Source organism: Nicotiana tabacum, chromosome 9 (genome assembly GCF_000715075.1).
Source record: "Nicotiana tabacum cultivar K326 chromosome 9, ASM71507v2, whole genome shotgun sequence".
NCBI lineage: Eukaryota > Viridiplantae > Streptophyta > Magnoliopsida > Solanales > Solanaceae > Nicotiana > Nicotiana tabacum.
The window spans coordinates 124,724,473-124,738,562 of record NC_134088.1 but is presented as its reverse complement, the minus strand read 5'-3'; the positions used below and the strand labels follow the sequence as shown (position 1 = coordinate 124,738,562).

General features: G+C 42.0%; 1 protein-coding gene across 1 annotated transcript; it reads left to right on the top strand.

The window, feature by feature from the left end:
• On the top strand, positions 1–13,850 carry LOC107801203 (uncharacterized). Its single transcript, XM_075221319.1, has 2 exons — positions 1–509; positions 13,706–13,850. The coding sequence occupies exons 1-2, from the start codon at positions 1–3 to the stop codon at positions 13,848–13,850; spliced, it is 654 nt and encodes a 217-aa protein (XP_075077420.1).
• The last annotated feature ends 240 nt before the right edge of the window (positions 13,851–14,090 follow it).

The following is a 14,090-nucleotide window of genomic DNA, read 5'->3' as shown; positions in this document are numbered from 1 at the left end:
ATGAAACTGATTCAAGAACAGCTTAAAATAGCTCAAAGCCGACAAAAGTCATACACAGATATTAGACGCCGCGATCTTGAGTTTAGAGAAGGTGATTATGTATTTTTAAAGGTGTCTCCAATGAAGGGCATTATGAGGTTTGGTAGAAAAGGGAAGCTTAGCCCGAGATATATAGGGCCTTATTCAATTCTTGAAAGGATTGGGCTTGTGGCGTATCGTCTAGGTTTACCTCCAGAGTTATCTTCACTACATCCAGTGTTTCATGTGTCCATGAAAAAATATTTTCACTATCCGAGTCATGTAATTGATAGGCATGACAGAGAGTTTAATGATACTCTGTCATATGAGGAGGTCCCTGTAGATGTAATAGACATGCAAGTTCGTAGACTTCGAACTAAAGATGTTGCTTCGGTGAAAGTAATGTGGAGCAACCATTCAGTTGAGAAAGCTACATGGGAGCAAGAGGAAGCCATGAAGGAAAAGTATCCCTATTTGTTCGAGTTTTGGAGGTCTGTAGCTCATTTAGGCTTGAAATGGCGAAAGTCGAATTTTTGGAGATTTTGACCAGTAGTGAAAATTTTAATATCGGGATCGGTTTCCGATTCCGGAAGTTAGAGTAGGTCCGTAATGTTGAATATAACTTGTGTACAAAATTTGGGATCAATCGGACGTGGTTTGGTTGGTTTCAGCATCGGTAGTCGGATTTGGAAGTTTCAAGTTCTTTAAGTTTGAATTGGAGGATAATTTGTGATTTTAGCGTTGTTTGATGTGGTTTGAGGGCTCGACTAAAATCGTATGGTGTTTTATGATGGCATGTTTGGTCGAGGTCCCGGGAGGCCTCGGGTGAGTTTCGGGTGCTTAACGGATTGTGTTTGGGATTTATGCAATTGCTGGAGCTGCTGAACCTGGTGTAATCTCTCCTGCGCACTTTGGGCCGCAGGTGCAGCGCCGCAGAAGCGTCCATGGAGCCGCAGAAGCGTCCATGGAGCCGCAGAAGCGGTTTTGGCCATGTCCAGCCGATACCGCATAGACGCGCAGAAGTGGAGGAGGAGCGCAGATGCGGGCTCGCATAAGCGGCCCTTGTTCGCAGAAGCGAGATTTATGGGCAGAAAAGAGGAAAAATTGAGGGTTTGATTCATTTCTTCATTTTTGAACTTGGGAGCTCGGGAATTGGTAATTATTTGAGGGATTTTCAGAGAAAGCTTTGGGGCAACGATTCCTAACTTATTTTTGGTTGTATTTCATTAACCTATAGTTGTTTCCTCCATTTAATTTCGGATTTTGGGGTTGAAATTGGGAAAAAATTGGAATAACTTCTTGAACAAAGATTTCGAGTTTTGAAAGGGGCTTGGTGGTTGGATTTGAGTAATTTTTATATGGTTAGACTCGTGAGTGAATGGGTGTTTGTATTTTGTGACTTTTACCCGATTCCGAGACATGGGCCCGGGTTGACGTTTTAGGACGGATTTCATATGTTTTATTAAAATCTTGATTTCATTAATTAGATTAGTCTATTATAGTTGTATTTATGATATGTAATTATTTTTGGCTAGATTTGGGCCATTCGGAGTCGGATATTCGTGAAAAATGCATTCTTACGGGTTGATTAAGCTTGACTCGAGGTAAGTGGCTTTCCTAACTTTGTGTGGGGGAAATACCCTTACGATTTGGAACTATTTTGATATATGAGTGCCGCGGACGTGAGGTGACGAGTACGTACACGGGCTAATTGTGCAAAAACCCGATTTTTCTACCAAATAATAACATGATTTCTTTCTTATTTGAGTTTCATCAGCATGAGTAGTATCCTGCTAGATTTAGAATAGCATGCCTACTTGCCCTATCTATTTACTTGAACTACTTGCGGCATGTTTAGTGAATTTACATGTCTTTCCTTAACTGGTACTTAGGTTGAACTGTAAAATTTCGTGTCGTAACTATTGAATTCTATTGTTTAGCTACATATTTACTTTGGGACTACGGAACGGTATTCTAGGAGATCCCCATGTACTGCATATTTTCTTTGGGCTACAGAACGGTATTCCGGGAGATCCCCTTGTACTGCATATTTACTTTGGGATTACGGAATGGTATTCCGGGAGATCCTCCTGTCTTGCATATTTACTTTGTGACTACGGAACGGTATTCCAGACCCTGTTGTATTTCTGTGTATTGACCTGTCACCTTTCTATGAATTCTTTCTTGTTAACTTTCAGTCTTTATTTTACTGTGATATTTCATTCTTGCCTTGATTTATTATCATATTCCAGTAGGGCCCGGACCTAACCTCGTCACTACTCTACCGAGGTTAGGCTTGGCGCTTACTAGGTACCGATTCTGGTGTACTCATGCTACTCTTCTGCACATATTTTTCGTGTGTAGATCCAAGTGCTCCTTATCAACCGCACTATCAAGGTATATCTGCCACGTCCGCAGACCTCGGAGTCCCCTTCTACTCTTTCTCATGTCCATTATCTTCTGTATTTTTCCTTTGTTAGACTCTGATGTATAGAGATACTAGATTTTTCTTCCGTAGTTTGTGATTCACGATGTTTCGAGTTTTGAGATTTGATGTGTATTTTTGAACAGTTAGTTGTTAAATTTATGTTTTCATTTCATTATTACGCAAATGTTAGGCTTACCTAGTCGTAGAGACTAGGTGTTGTCACGACGTCATACGGAGGGGAAATTTGGGTTGTGACAAGTTGGTATCAGAGCTCTATATTTGTAGGTGTCATGAGTCACAAGCCAGTTTATTAGAGTCTCGCGGATCGGTACGGAGACGTCTATACTTATCTTCGGGAGGCTATGGAACTGTTAGGAAAATTTCACTACTTTGATTCCATGTCGTGCAAAAATTGTTGACTTCACAAATTCTAAACTTCTATATTCTACACGTACAAGCGGATCTGATGACCCCCCTGCTAGAGCCGCGAGAGGCCTGGGCCGGGGTAGAGGCCGAGAAAGTCTACGTGGTATAGCCAGAGCACCCGTACAAGCTACTACAGAGGAGCCCCTAGTAGCTCCAGCTGGAGGGAAGACACCTGAGGTACTTGTTTCTGCACCAGCCCTCCAGGAGACTCTAGCCCAGTTTCTGAGCATGTTCAACACCTTAACTCAAGCTAGATTGATTCTACTTACTCCTGCCACATCTCAGGCCGGGGAAGGAGCACAGACTCCCATCACTGGTACTCCAGAGCAGCGGGTTCAGGTCGACCAGGTTCCAGATATTGTACCAATGCAGCTGGTAACTCTAGTTCAGCCCGAAATTAGGGAAGCAGCTTCTGAGGTAGAGCAGCTCAGACTTGAGAGGTACAAGAAGCACCACCCATCTACCTTCAGCGTATTGGCTACAGATGATGCTCATGGTTTTCTAGAGGAGTATCATCGTATTCTCCGTACTATGGGCATAGCGGAGATGAGTGGGGTTTCTTTTACTACATTCCAGCTTATAGGAGCAGCCTATCAGCGGTGGCGTGCTTATGAGTTGAGTATTCCGGCTGAGGCAGCTTCACTTACATGAACTCAATTCTCGGACATGTTTTTGAGAGAGTATGTCCCTCAAAGCCTCAAGGACTCATGGCGCGCGAATTTTGAGCAGTTGCCCAAGGGATCTATGATTGTGTCAGAGTATGCAGTTCGCTTCAGTGATTTGGCCCGACATGCACCGGCCTTGGTTGCCACAGGTCGAGAGAGGGTTCGATGGTTTATTGAGGGACTCCACCCCAGCATCTGTATTAGTATATCCAGGGAGTTTGAGATGGATATTTCTTATCAGTAGGTTGTGAGTATTACCAGGAGATTGAAGGGCATGCTTGCCTGGGATAGAGAGGAGAGGGAGTCCAAGAGGTATCGAGAGACTGGTTATTATTCTGGAGCTTGTATCCCAGCAGCTCGCCATGGTAGGGGTTATGTGAGTAGCCCCGTTCATTCAGCTCTTCCAGCTGCTAGTGGTGTTCCAGCCCCTTCTAGGCCCTAGGAGCCTTATAATGCACCGCCAGTATCTAGTGTGCCTCCTGCACGGGGTGTTCCTAGCGGCCAGTCCAGCAAACTTGGCCCAAGCCAGTCACAGTAGCCACGCCCTCCCAGAGCTTGTTTTGAGTATGGCAACACTCGCCATATGGTGAGGGATTTCCCCATATTTATGAGGGGTGCACTTCCACTGACTTCTCAGCCACAACGTGCTCCACCGGGTCCTCAGGCTATGATTACAGCACCAACTGCCACCTCACCTGCTCAGCCAGCCTGAGGTGGAGGTCGGGGAGGTAGAGGCCACCCTAGAGGGGGAGGCCAGGCTAGATATTATGCCCTTCCTGCTCGTAGAGAGGCAGTCGCTTCTGATTCTGTCATTACAAGTATTTTCCCGATCTTTCATAGAGATGTGTCGGTATTATTTGACCCAGGCTTTACATATTCTTATGTGTCCTCTTATTTTGCCCCGTATTTGGGCATATCTCTGGATTTTTTGAGTTCCCCTGTTTATGTGTCTACTCCTGTGGGAGATTCTCTTGTTGTGGACCATGTGTATCGGTCGTGTTTGATTGCTCTTAGTGGTTTTGAGACCAGAGCCGATTTATTATTGCTCAGCATGGTGGACTTTGATATTATTTTGGGCATGGACTGGTTGTCGCCCCATTATGCTATTCTTGATTGTCACGCTAAAACTGTGATGCTGGCTATGCCAGGTTTGCCGTGATTAGAGTGGAGATGTACCTTAGAGTATACTCCCATCAGAGTTATTTCATTTCTTAAATCTTAACGAATGGTTGAGAAGGGGTGTGACACGCATCTAGATTATGTGAGAGATGTTAGTATTGATACCCCTAGAGTTGAGTCAGTTCCAGTAGTGAGGGACTTTCCAGATGTGTTCCCAACTGATCTTCCGGGCATGCCGCCTAACAGAGATATTGATTTTGGCATTGATTTGTTGCTGGGAACTCAGCCATCTCTATTCCTCCATATCGTATGGCTCATCCTGAGTTAAGGAATTGAAGGAGCAGTTCCAGGAATTACTTGATAAGGGATTCATTCGGCCCAGTGTGTCACCTTGGGGTGCTCCTGTCTTATTTGTGAAGAAGAAGGATGGTTCTATGCGGATGTGTATTGATTACCGCCAGTTGAAAAAAGTCACAGTGAATAACAGGTATACATTACCTCGCATTGATGACTTATATGATCAATTACAGGGTGCCAGATTATTTTCCAAGATTGATTTACGTTCAGGGTATCATCAGTTGAAGATTCTGGAGCCAGATATCCCGAAGACTTCTTTTAGGACCAGATATGGTCATTATGAGTTTCTTGTTATCTCTTTTGGGCTGACCAATGCCCCATCAACTTTTATGCACTTGATGCACAGTGTGTTCCGGCCTTATATTGACTCATTCATCATTATGTTTATTGACGACATTCTGGTGTACTCCCGGACTCGGGAAGATCATGAGCAGCACTTGAGGACTGTATTTCAGACCTTGAAAGAAAAGAAGTTATATGCAAAATTTTCAAAGTGTGAGTTTTGGCTAGACTCAGTGGCATTCTTGGGTCATATAGTATCGAGTGATGGGATCCAGGTGGATCCGAAGAAGATTGAAGCAGTGCAGAGTTGGCCCAGACCATTCTCAGCTACAGAAATCTGGAGTTTTCTTGGTTTGGTAGGGTATTACCGTCGCTTTGTAGAGGGATTCTCATCTATTGCAGCACCTATGACCAGGCTGACCCAGAAGGGTGTTCCGTTCAGATGGACAGGGGAATATGAGAAGAGCTTTCATAAGCTCAAGACAGTTTTGACTACAGCCTCAGTATTGGTATTGCCTACAAGTTCGGGATCTTATACTGTATATTGTGATGCATCGCGGATTGGTCTCGGTGCGGTGTTGATGCAAGACGGTAGGGTGATTATCTACGCGTCCAGACAGCTGAAGGTGCATGAAAAGAACTATCATGTCCATGACCTTGAGTTGGCAGCTATTGTTCATGCCTTGAATATTTGGCGGCATTATTTGTACGGTGTTCCTTGTGAGATTTACACTGATCATCGGAGTTTGCAGCATATGTTTAAGAAAAAAGATCTTAACTTGCTTCAACGGAGGTAGTTGGAGCTACTTAAGGATTATAATATCACCATTTTGTACCACCCTAGGAAGGCCAATGTGGTGGTCGATGCCTTGAGTCGTCGGGCAGAGAGTTTGTGGAGCTTAGCATATCTACCAGCAGCAGAGAGGCCCATGACGTTGGATGTTCAGGCCATAGCCAGCCAGTTTGTGAGATTGGATATTTCTGAGCCGAGTCGAGTATTGGCTTGTATGGTCTCTCGGTCTTCTCTTTATGATCGTATCAGGGAGCGTCAGTATGATAACCCACATTTGCTTGTCCTTAAGGACACGGTCCAAGCACGGTGATGCTAAGGAGGTCACTATTGGATATGATGGTGCATTGAGGATGCAGGGCAGGCTATGTGTGCCCAATGTAGATGGTTTACGTGAGTTGATTCTCCATGAGGCTCACAGTTCGCGATACTCTATTCATCCGGGTGCCGCAAAGATGTATCAGGACTTGAGACAACATTACTAGTGGAGGAGAATGAAAAAGTGCATAGTAGAGTATGTGGCCCGATGTCTAAATTGCCAGCAGGTAAAGTATGAGCATCAGCGGCTAGGTGGGTTGCTTCAGAAGTTAGAGATTTCGGAGTGGAAATGGGAGTGGATCACTATGGATTTCGTTGTTGGACTCCCACGGACTCAGAAAAGGTTTGATGCAGTTTGGGTGATTGTGGATATGCTGACCAAATAGGCTCATTTCATTCCTGTGATGACTACCTATTCTTCTGAGCAGTTGGCTCGAATTTATATCCACGAGATCTTCAGGCTTCATGGCGTACCGGTATCTATCATCTCTGACAGGGGTACACAGTTTACATCACGGTTCTGGAGAGTTGTACAGCAGGAGTTGGGTACTCGGGTTGAGTTGAGCACAGCATTTCACCCTCAGATGGACGGACAGTCCAAGTGCACTATTCAGATACTGGAGGATATGCTTTGTGCTTGTGTGATAGATTTTGGGGGTGCTTGGGACCAGTTCTTGCCACTTGCAAAGTTTGCCTACAACAACAGTTATTAGTCCAGCATTCAGATGGTACCGTGTAAGGCTCTGTATGGTAGGCAGTGTCAGTCCCCAGTGGGATGGTTTGAGCCAGGTGAGGCTAGCTTATTAGGTACAGACTTAGTTTTGGATGCCTTGGAGAAGGTTAAGGTGATTCAGGATCGACTTCGCACAGCCCAGTCCAGACAAAAGAGTTACACGGACCAAAACATTTGTGATGTTGCGTTCATGGTTGGAGAGCAGGTCTTGCTTCGAGTTTATTGGTCCCTTTGAGGTGTTGCGGCGAATTGGGAAAGTTGCTTATGAGCTTGCCCTACCTCCCAGTCTAGCAGGGATTCATCCGGTATTTCATGTTTCGATACTCCGAAAGTATCGCGGCGATCCATCTCATGTATTGGATTTAAGCTCAGTCCAATTGGACAAGGATCTATCTTATGTTGAGGAGCCAGTGGCTATTTTAAATAGGCAGGTCAGAAAGCTGAGGTCAAAGAACATTGCTTCCATGAAGGTTCAGTGGAGGGGACAGTTGATCGAGGAGGCGACTTGGGAGACCGAGTAGGATATGCGCAGCCGTTATCCTCATCTTTTCACCACTTCAAGTATGTCTCTATACTCGTTCGAGGACGAATGATTGTTTTAAGAGGGGGAGGATGTAACGACCCGATCGGTCGTTTTGAAAGTTATAGCCCCGACCCCCTATTAACTGCTTCTCCCATATCTATTTCTGCTATTGTGACTTGCTGGGATGGTTTGTTTTGGTTTTTGAAATATTTTGGGACACTTAGTCCCTAAATGGAGGGTTAAGCCTTAGGTTTTGAACCGTAGTCGGAACTGTGTGAAGACAACTCCGGAATGGAGTTATGTAAATTCTGTTAGCTCCGTTGGGTGATTTTGGACTTAGAGGCGTGTCCGAATTATGTTTTGGAGGTATGTAGCTCATTTAGGCTTGAAATGGCAAAAGTCGAATTTTAGGAGATTTTGACCGGCAGTGAAAATTTTGATATCGGAATCAGTTTCCGATTCTGGAAGTTGTAGTAGGTCCGTAATGTTGAATATGACTTGTGTGTAAAATTTGGGGTCAATCAGATGTGGTTTAGTTAGTTTCAGCATCGGTTGTCGAATTTGGAAGTTTCAAGTTCTTTAAGTTTGAATCGGAGGATGATTTATGATTTTAGCATTGTTTGATGTGGTTTGAGGGCTTGACTAAATTCGTATGGTGTTTTAGGATTTTTGGTATGTTTGGTCGAGGTCCCGCGGGCCTCGGGTGAGTTTCGGGTGCTTAACGGATTGAGTTTGGGACTTATGCAATTGATGGAGCTGTTGTATCTTGTGTAATCGCACCTGCACACTTTGGGCCGCAGAAGCGGTTTTGGCCCTGTCTAGCTGGGACTGCAGGTGCGGCCATAGACGCGTAGAACCAGAGGAGAAGTGCAGATGCGGGCTCGCAGAAGCGGCCTTTGTTCACAGATGCGGACTTAGTCCCCCTTAAGTGATTTTCGCACATGCGTTGGAATTTCCGCAGGTGCGGTTGAAGGCTCGCAGAAGCGAGATTTCTGGGCAGAAAAGAGGAAAAGTCGAAGGTTTGATTCATTTCTTTATTTTTGGACTTAGGAGCTCGGGAATTGGCGATTTTTCGAGGGATATTCAGAGAGAGCTTTGGGGTAACGATTCCCAACTCATTTTTGGTTGTATTTCATTAACCTATAATTGTATCCTCCATTTAATTTCGGATTTTGGGGTTAAAATTGAAAAAAAAAATTGGAAGAACTTCTTGAACAATGATTTCGAGTTTTGAAAGGGGATTTATGGTCGGATTTGAGTAATTTTTATATGGTTAGACTCGTGAGTGAATGGATGTTCGTATTTTGTGACTTTTACCTGATTCCGAGACGTAGACCCGGGTCGACTTTTTAGGACGGATTTCAGATTTAATATTAAAATCTTGATTTCATTAATTAGATTAGTCTTTTATAGTTGTATTTATGATATTTAATTATTTTTGGCTAAATTTGGGCCATTCCGAGTCGGATATTCGTGAAAAAGGCATTTTTACGGATTGATTGAGCTTGACTCGAGGTAAGTGACTTGCCTAACTTTGTGTAGGAGAAATCCCCTTATGATTTGGAACTATTTTGATATATGAGCGTCGTGTACGTGAGCGCCGTGTACAAAAACCCGATTTTTCTACTAAGTAATAACCTGATTTCTTTCTTATTTAAGTTTCATCAGCATGTGTAGTATCCTGCTTGGCACTTACTGGGTACCGATTCTAGTGTACTCATGTTACTCTTCTGCACATGCGTGTGCAGATCAAGGTGCTCCTTATCAGCCGCACTATCAGTGAGCCGGGACAGCTTTGGAGACTTCAAGGTATATCTACCGCATTCGCAGACCTCAGAGTCCCCTTCTACTCTTTTTCATGTCCATTATCTTTTGTATTTTTCCTTTGTTAAACTCTGATATATAGAGACACTAGATTTTCCATCTGTAATATTTGATTCACTCATAATTCAGTAGGGCCCGGACCTGACCTCGTCACTACTCTACCGAGGTTAGGTTTGGCACTTACTGGGTACCGATTATGGTGTACTCATGCTACTCTTCTGCACATGTTTTTCGTGTGCAGATCCAGGTGCTCCTTATCAGCCGCACTATCAGTGAGCCGGGACAGCTTTTGAGACTTTAAGGAATATTTGTCGCGTCTGCAGACCTCGGAGTCCCCTTCTACTCTTTTTTATGTCCATTATCTTCTGTATTTTTCCTTTGTTAGACTCTGATGTATAGAGACACTAGATTTTCCATCTGTAGTTTGTGACTCACGATGTTCCGGGTTTTGGGATTTGCTCTGTATTTTTGAACAGTTAGTTGTTAAATTTATGTTTTCATTTCATTATTCCGCAAATATTAGGCTTACATAGTCGTAGAGACCAGGTGTCGTCACGACGTCATACGGATGAGAAATTTGGGTCGTGACATATTTATTCCACTTTCACGTTCTTGACTAAATACTCCAGCAAGGCAGCAACTTTATCTAACCTTAAGCAATTCAAAGTTTAAAACTTTTTGTTCCTTTTTTTCTTTAAGTTTTTATCAACTATGTCCAGAAGAGTTTGATAGTCACTTAGAACTAATTCTAATAACTGAAATGCAATACTGAATTCTGTGATCAAATTTACATAGAAGGATTATCCATTTGGTTAGAGAGACCATTAAAAAAAGAGAAAATATTCCTAATACAACATCCTTAGGAATTGGATCAAGTGTACCGATGCCCTAACTGTTTACTTGAACTACGTACAGTATGTTTAGTGAATTTACTTGTCCTTCCTTAACTGGTACTTAGGTTGAACTGTAAAATTTTGTGTCGTAACTATTGAATTCTATTATTTAGCTACATATTTACTTTGGCACTACGAAACGGTATTCCGAGAGATCCCCTGTACTGCATATTTTCTTTGGGCTACGGAACGGTATTCCGGAAGATCCCCTTGTATTGCATATTTACTTTGGGACTACAGAACGGTATTCCGGGAGATCCCCTGTCTTGCATATTTACTTTGGGACTACGGAACGGTATTCCAGGAGATCTCCCTGCACATTTAAGTTTGGGACTACGAGACGGTATCTAGGGAGATCCCCTGTTGTATTTCTATGTATTGACCTGCTACCTTCTATGAATTCTTTCTTGTTAAATTTCAATCTTTATTTTACTGTGATATTTCATTCTTGCCTTGCTTTATTATCATAATTCAGTAGGGCCCGGACCTGACCTCGTCACTACTCTACCGAGGTTAGGTTTGGCACTTACTGAGTACCGATTATGGTGTACTCATGCTACTCTTCTGCACATGTTTTTCGTGTGCAGATCCAGGTGCTCCTTATCAGCCGCACTATCAGTGAGCCGGGACAGCTTTTGAGACTTTAAGGAATATTTGTCGCGTCTGCAAACCTCGGAGTCCCCTTCTACTCTTTTTTATGTCCATTATCTTCTGTATTTTTCCTTTGTTAGACTCTGATGTATAGAGACACTAGATTTTCCATCTGTAGTTTGTGACTCACGATGTTCCGGGTTTTGGGATTTGCTCTGTATTTTTGAACAGTTAGTTGTTAAATTTATGTTTTCATTTCATTATTCCGCAAATATTAGGCTTACATAGTCGTAAAGACCAGGTGTCGTCACGACGTCATACGGATGAGAAATTTGGGTCGTGACATATTTATTCCACTTTCACGTTCTTGACTAAATACTCCAGCAAGGCAGCAACTTTATCTAACCTTAAGCAATTCAAAGTTTAAAACTTTTTGTTCCTTTTTTCCTTTAAGTTTTTGTCAACTATGTCCAGAAGAGTTTGATAGTCACTTAGAACTAATTCTAATAACTGAAATGCAATACTGAATTCTGTGATCAAATTTACATAGAAGGATTATCCATTTGGTTAGAGAGACCATTAAAAAAAGAGAAAATATTCCTAATACAACATCCTTAGGAATTGGATCAAGTGTACCGATGCCCTAACTATTTACTTGAACTACGTACAGTATGTTTAGTGAATTTACTTGTCCTTCCTTAACTGGTACTTAGGTTGAACTGTAAAATTTTGTGTCGTAACTATTGAATTCTATTGTTTAGCTACATATTTACTTTGGCACTACGAGACCGTATTCCGAGAGATCCCCTGTACTGCATATTTTCTTTGGGCTACGGAACGGTATTCCGGAAGATCCCCTTGTATTGCATATTTACTTTGGGACTACAGAACGGTATTCCGGGAGATCCCCTGTCTTGCATATTTACTTTGGGACTACGGAACGGTATTCCAGGAGATCTCCCTGCACATTTAAGTTTGGGACTACGAGACGGTATCTAGGGAGATCCCCTGTTGTATTTCTATGTATTGACCTGCTACCTTCTATGAATTCTTTCTTGTTAAATTTCAATCTTTATTTTACTGTGATATTTCATTCTTGCCTTGCTTTATTATCATAATTCAGTAGGACCCGGACCTGACCTCGTCACTACTCTACCGAGGTTAGGTTTGGCACTTACTGGGTACCGATTATGGTGTACTCATGCTACTCTTCTGCACATGTTTTTCGTGTGCAGATCCAGGTGCTCCTTATCAGCCGCACTATCAGTGAGCCGGGACAGCTTTTGAGACTTCAAGGAATATCTGTCACGTCTGCAGACCTCGAAGTCCCCTTCTACTCTTTTTTATGTCCATTATCTTCTGTATTTTTCCTTTGTTAGACTCTGATGTATAGAGACACTAGATTTTTCATCTGTAGTTTGTGACTCACGATGTTCCGGGTTTTGGGATTTGCTCTGTATTTTTGAACAGTTAGTTGTTAAATTTATGTTTTCATTTCATTATTCCGCAAATGTTAGGCTTACATAGTCGTAGAGACCAGGTGTCGTCACGACGTCATACGGATGAGAAATTTGGGTCGTGACATATTTATTCCACTTTCACGTTCTTGACTAAATACTCCAGCAAGGCAGCAACTTTATCTAACCTTAAGCAATTCAAAGTTTAAAACTTTTTGTTCCTTTTTTTCTTTAAGTTTTTATCAACTATGTCCAGAAGAGTTTGATAGTCACTTAGAACTAATTCTAATAACTGAAATGCAATACTGAATTCTGTGATCAAATTTACATAGAAGGATTATCCATTTGGTTAGAGAGACCATTAAAAAAAGAGAAAATATTCCTAATACAACATCCTTAGGAATTGGATCAAGTGTACCGATGCCCTAACTATTTACTTGAACTACGTACAGTATGTTTAGTGAATATTGAATTGAGGAAATGGAACTTAATAGTTATGAATTGACGTGGTTAAGCCTATCATGGTAGATTGTGAGTTGAGGAACACTCGAGGAACTTGAAGAGAGGATTCGAAGTTAAAGCTTTGAGGTGAGTTGAGGCTCACTCTCCTAGTTGGGAATTCCATCAAAACCCTCGTGCTCCATGTATTCGATAAATCTAAGCCATATCTTCTTGTACTCCGTTACTTAGTTCACTTCATTCTTATTCAGTACTACTTTATATATGACAAAATTACTTGATTACTAGTATTACCATTTGTTACATACCTTTGTTTGTGATATTTATATTCAATTAAGTATTCAGTTTCAATATTTATTCATGCATTAATATGATCACGTTCAAAAGGGAGAGCTAGTCGACCTCCCCTTGCGTGAGTGTCATCGGGGCCAGAGTTAGCCACCCCACACTCGTAGGGGCCATTGTTTGTTGGGGAGATAGGCCGACACTTCCCCGTGCGTGTTGCTAGATCTCACGTACGTAGGGCCATCATGTGTAACTTAAATTCTATTTCAGTTTAACTATTACTTTAAAGTTTCAGCTTCAGCTATCTGTTTATATGTTCAACTTACAGTTTTAGTCTTTGCCTATTATTAGTTTTTTTTACCTTAAACTGCTTACACGCTTTATGTGGATATCTTTTCTTCTTTTTATGTTTATCCCAGAAGGTTTCTCTCTGCCTTCTTAGAAGGTAGACTATGAGACTTGATGGGTATCCCGTCGTGATACTTAGCCCATGAGGGCCTGCTTTTGTTTTTCATGGATGCAGATATTGTTGATCAGGTCCCTGACACTCTACAGGATAGGACTAGCTTTCAACCTAGAATTTCCCACTTCTCTTCCCTGGTGGGTCTCAAATTTAAATGTTTATGGGGATTGTTGTAGCAGGAAGCGCCAAAGTATCCTCTTCTCTATCACTTCTATCTAGATTCTTAGCTAAAAAACCATAAATTCTCAAATTTGTTTTGAAAAATTTAATTTGGGTAAAATTTGGTTTGAAGATGAAAATATGTTTGGACATGATTTTTCAAAACATATTTCACTTTTTATTTGAAAAAACATGAAACATGACTTATACCCACAAGTTCTAAAAACTATCACAAATACCCAATAGTACCAAACAAACAAACTTGCTATCTTGTATATACAGAACCTTCATAAATACCAT

Excerpts from the sequence above, each read along its gene's own strand:
- LOC107801203 (XM_075221319.1), top strand. The coding sequence starts at position 1 with ATGAAACTGATTCAAGAACAGCTTAAAATAGCTCAAAGCCGACAAAAG. Across the intron at positions 510-13,705 it reads TATTTGTTCGAGTTTTGGAG|GTCCCTGACACTCTACAGGA; the intron begins GTCTGTAGCTCA and ends ATTGTTGATCAG.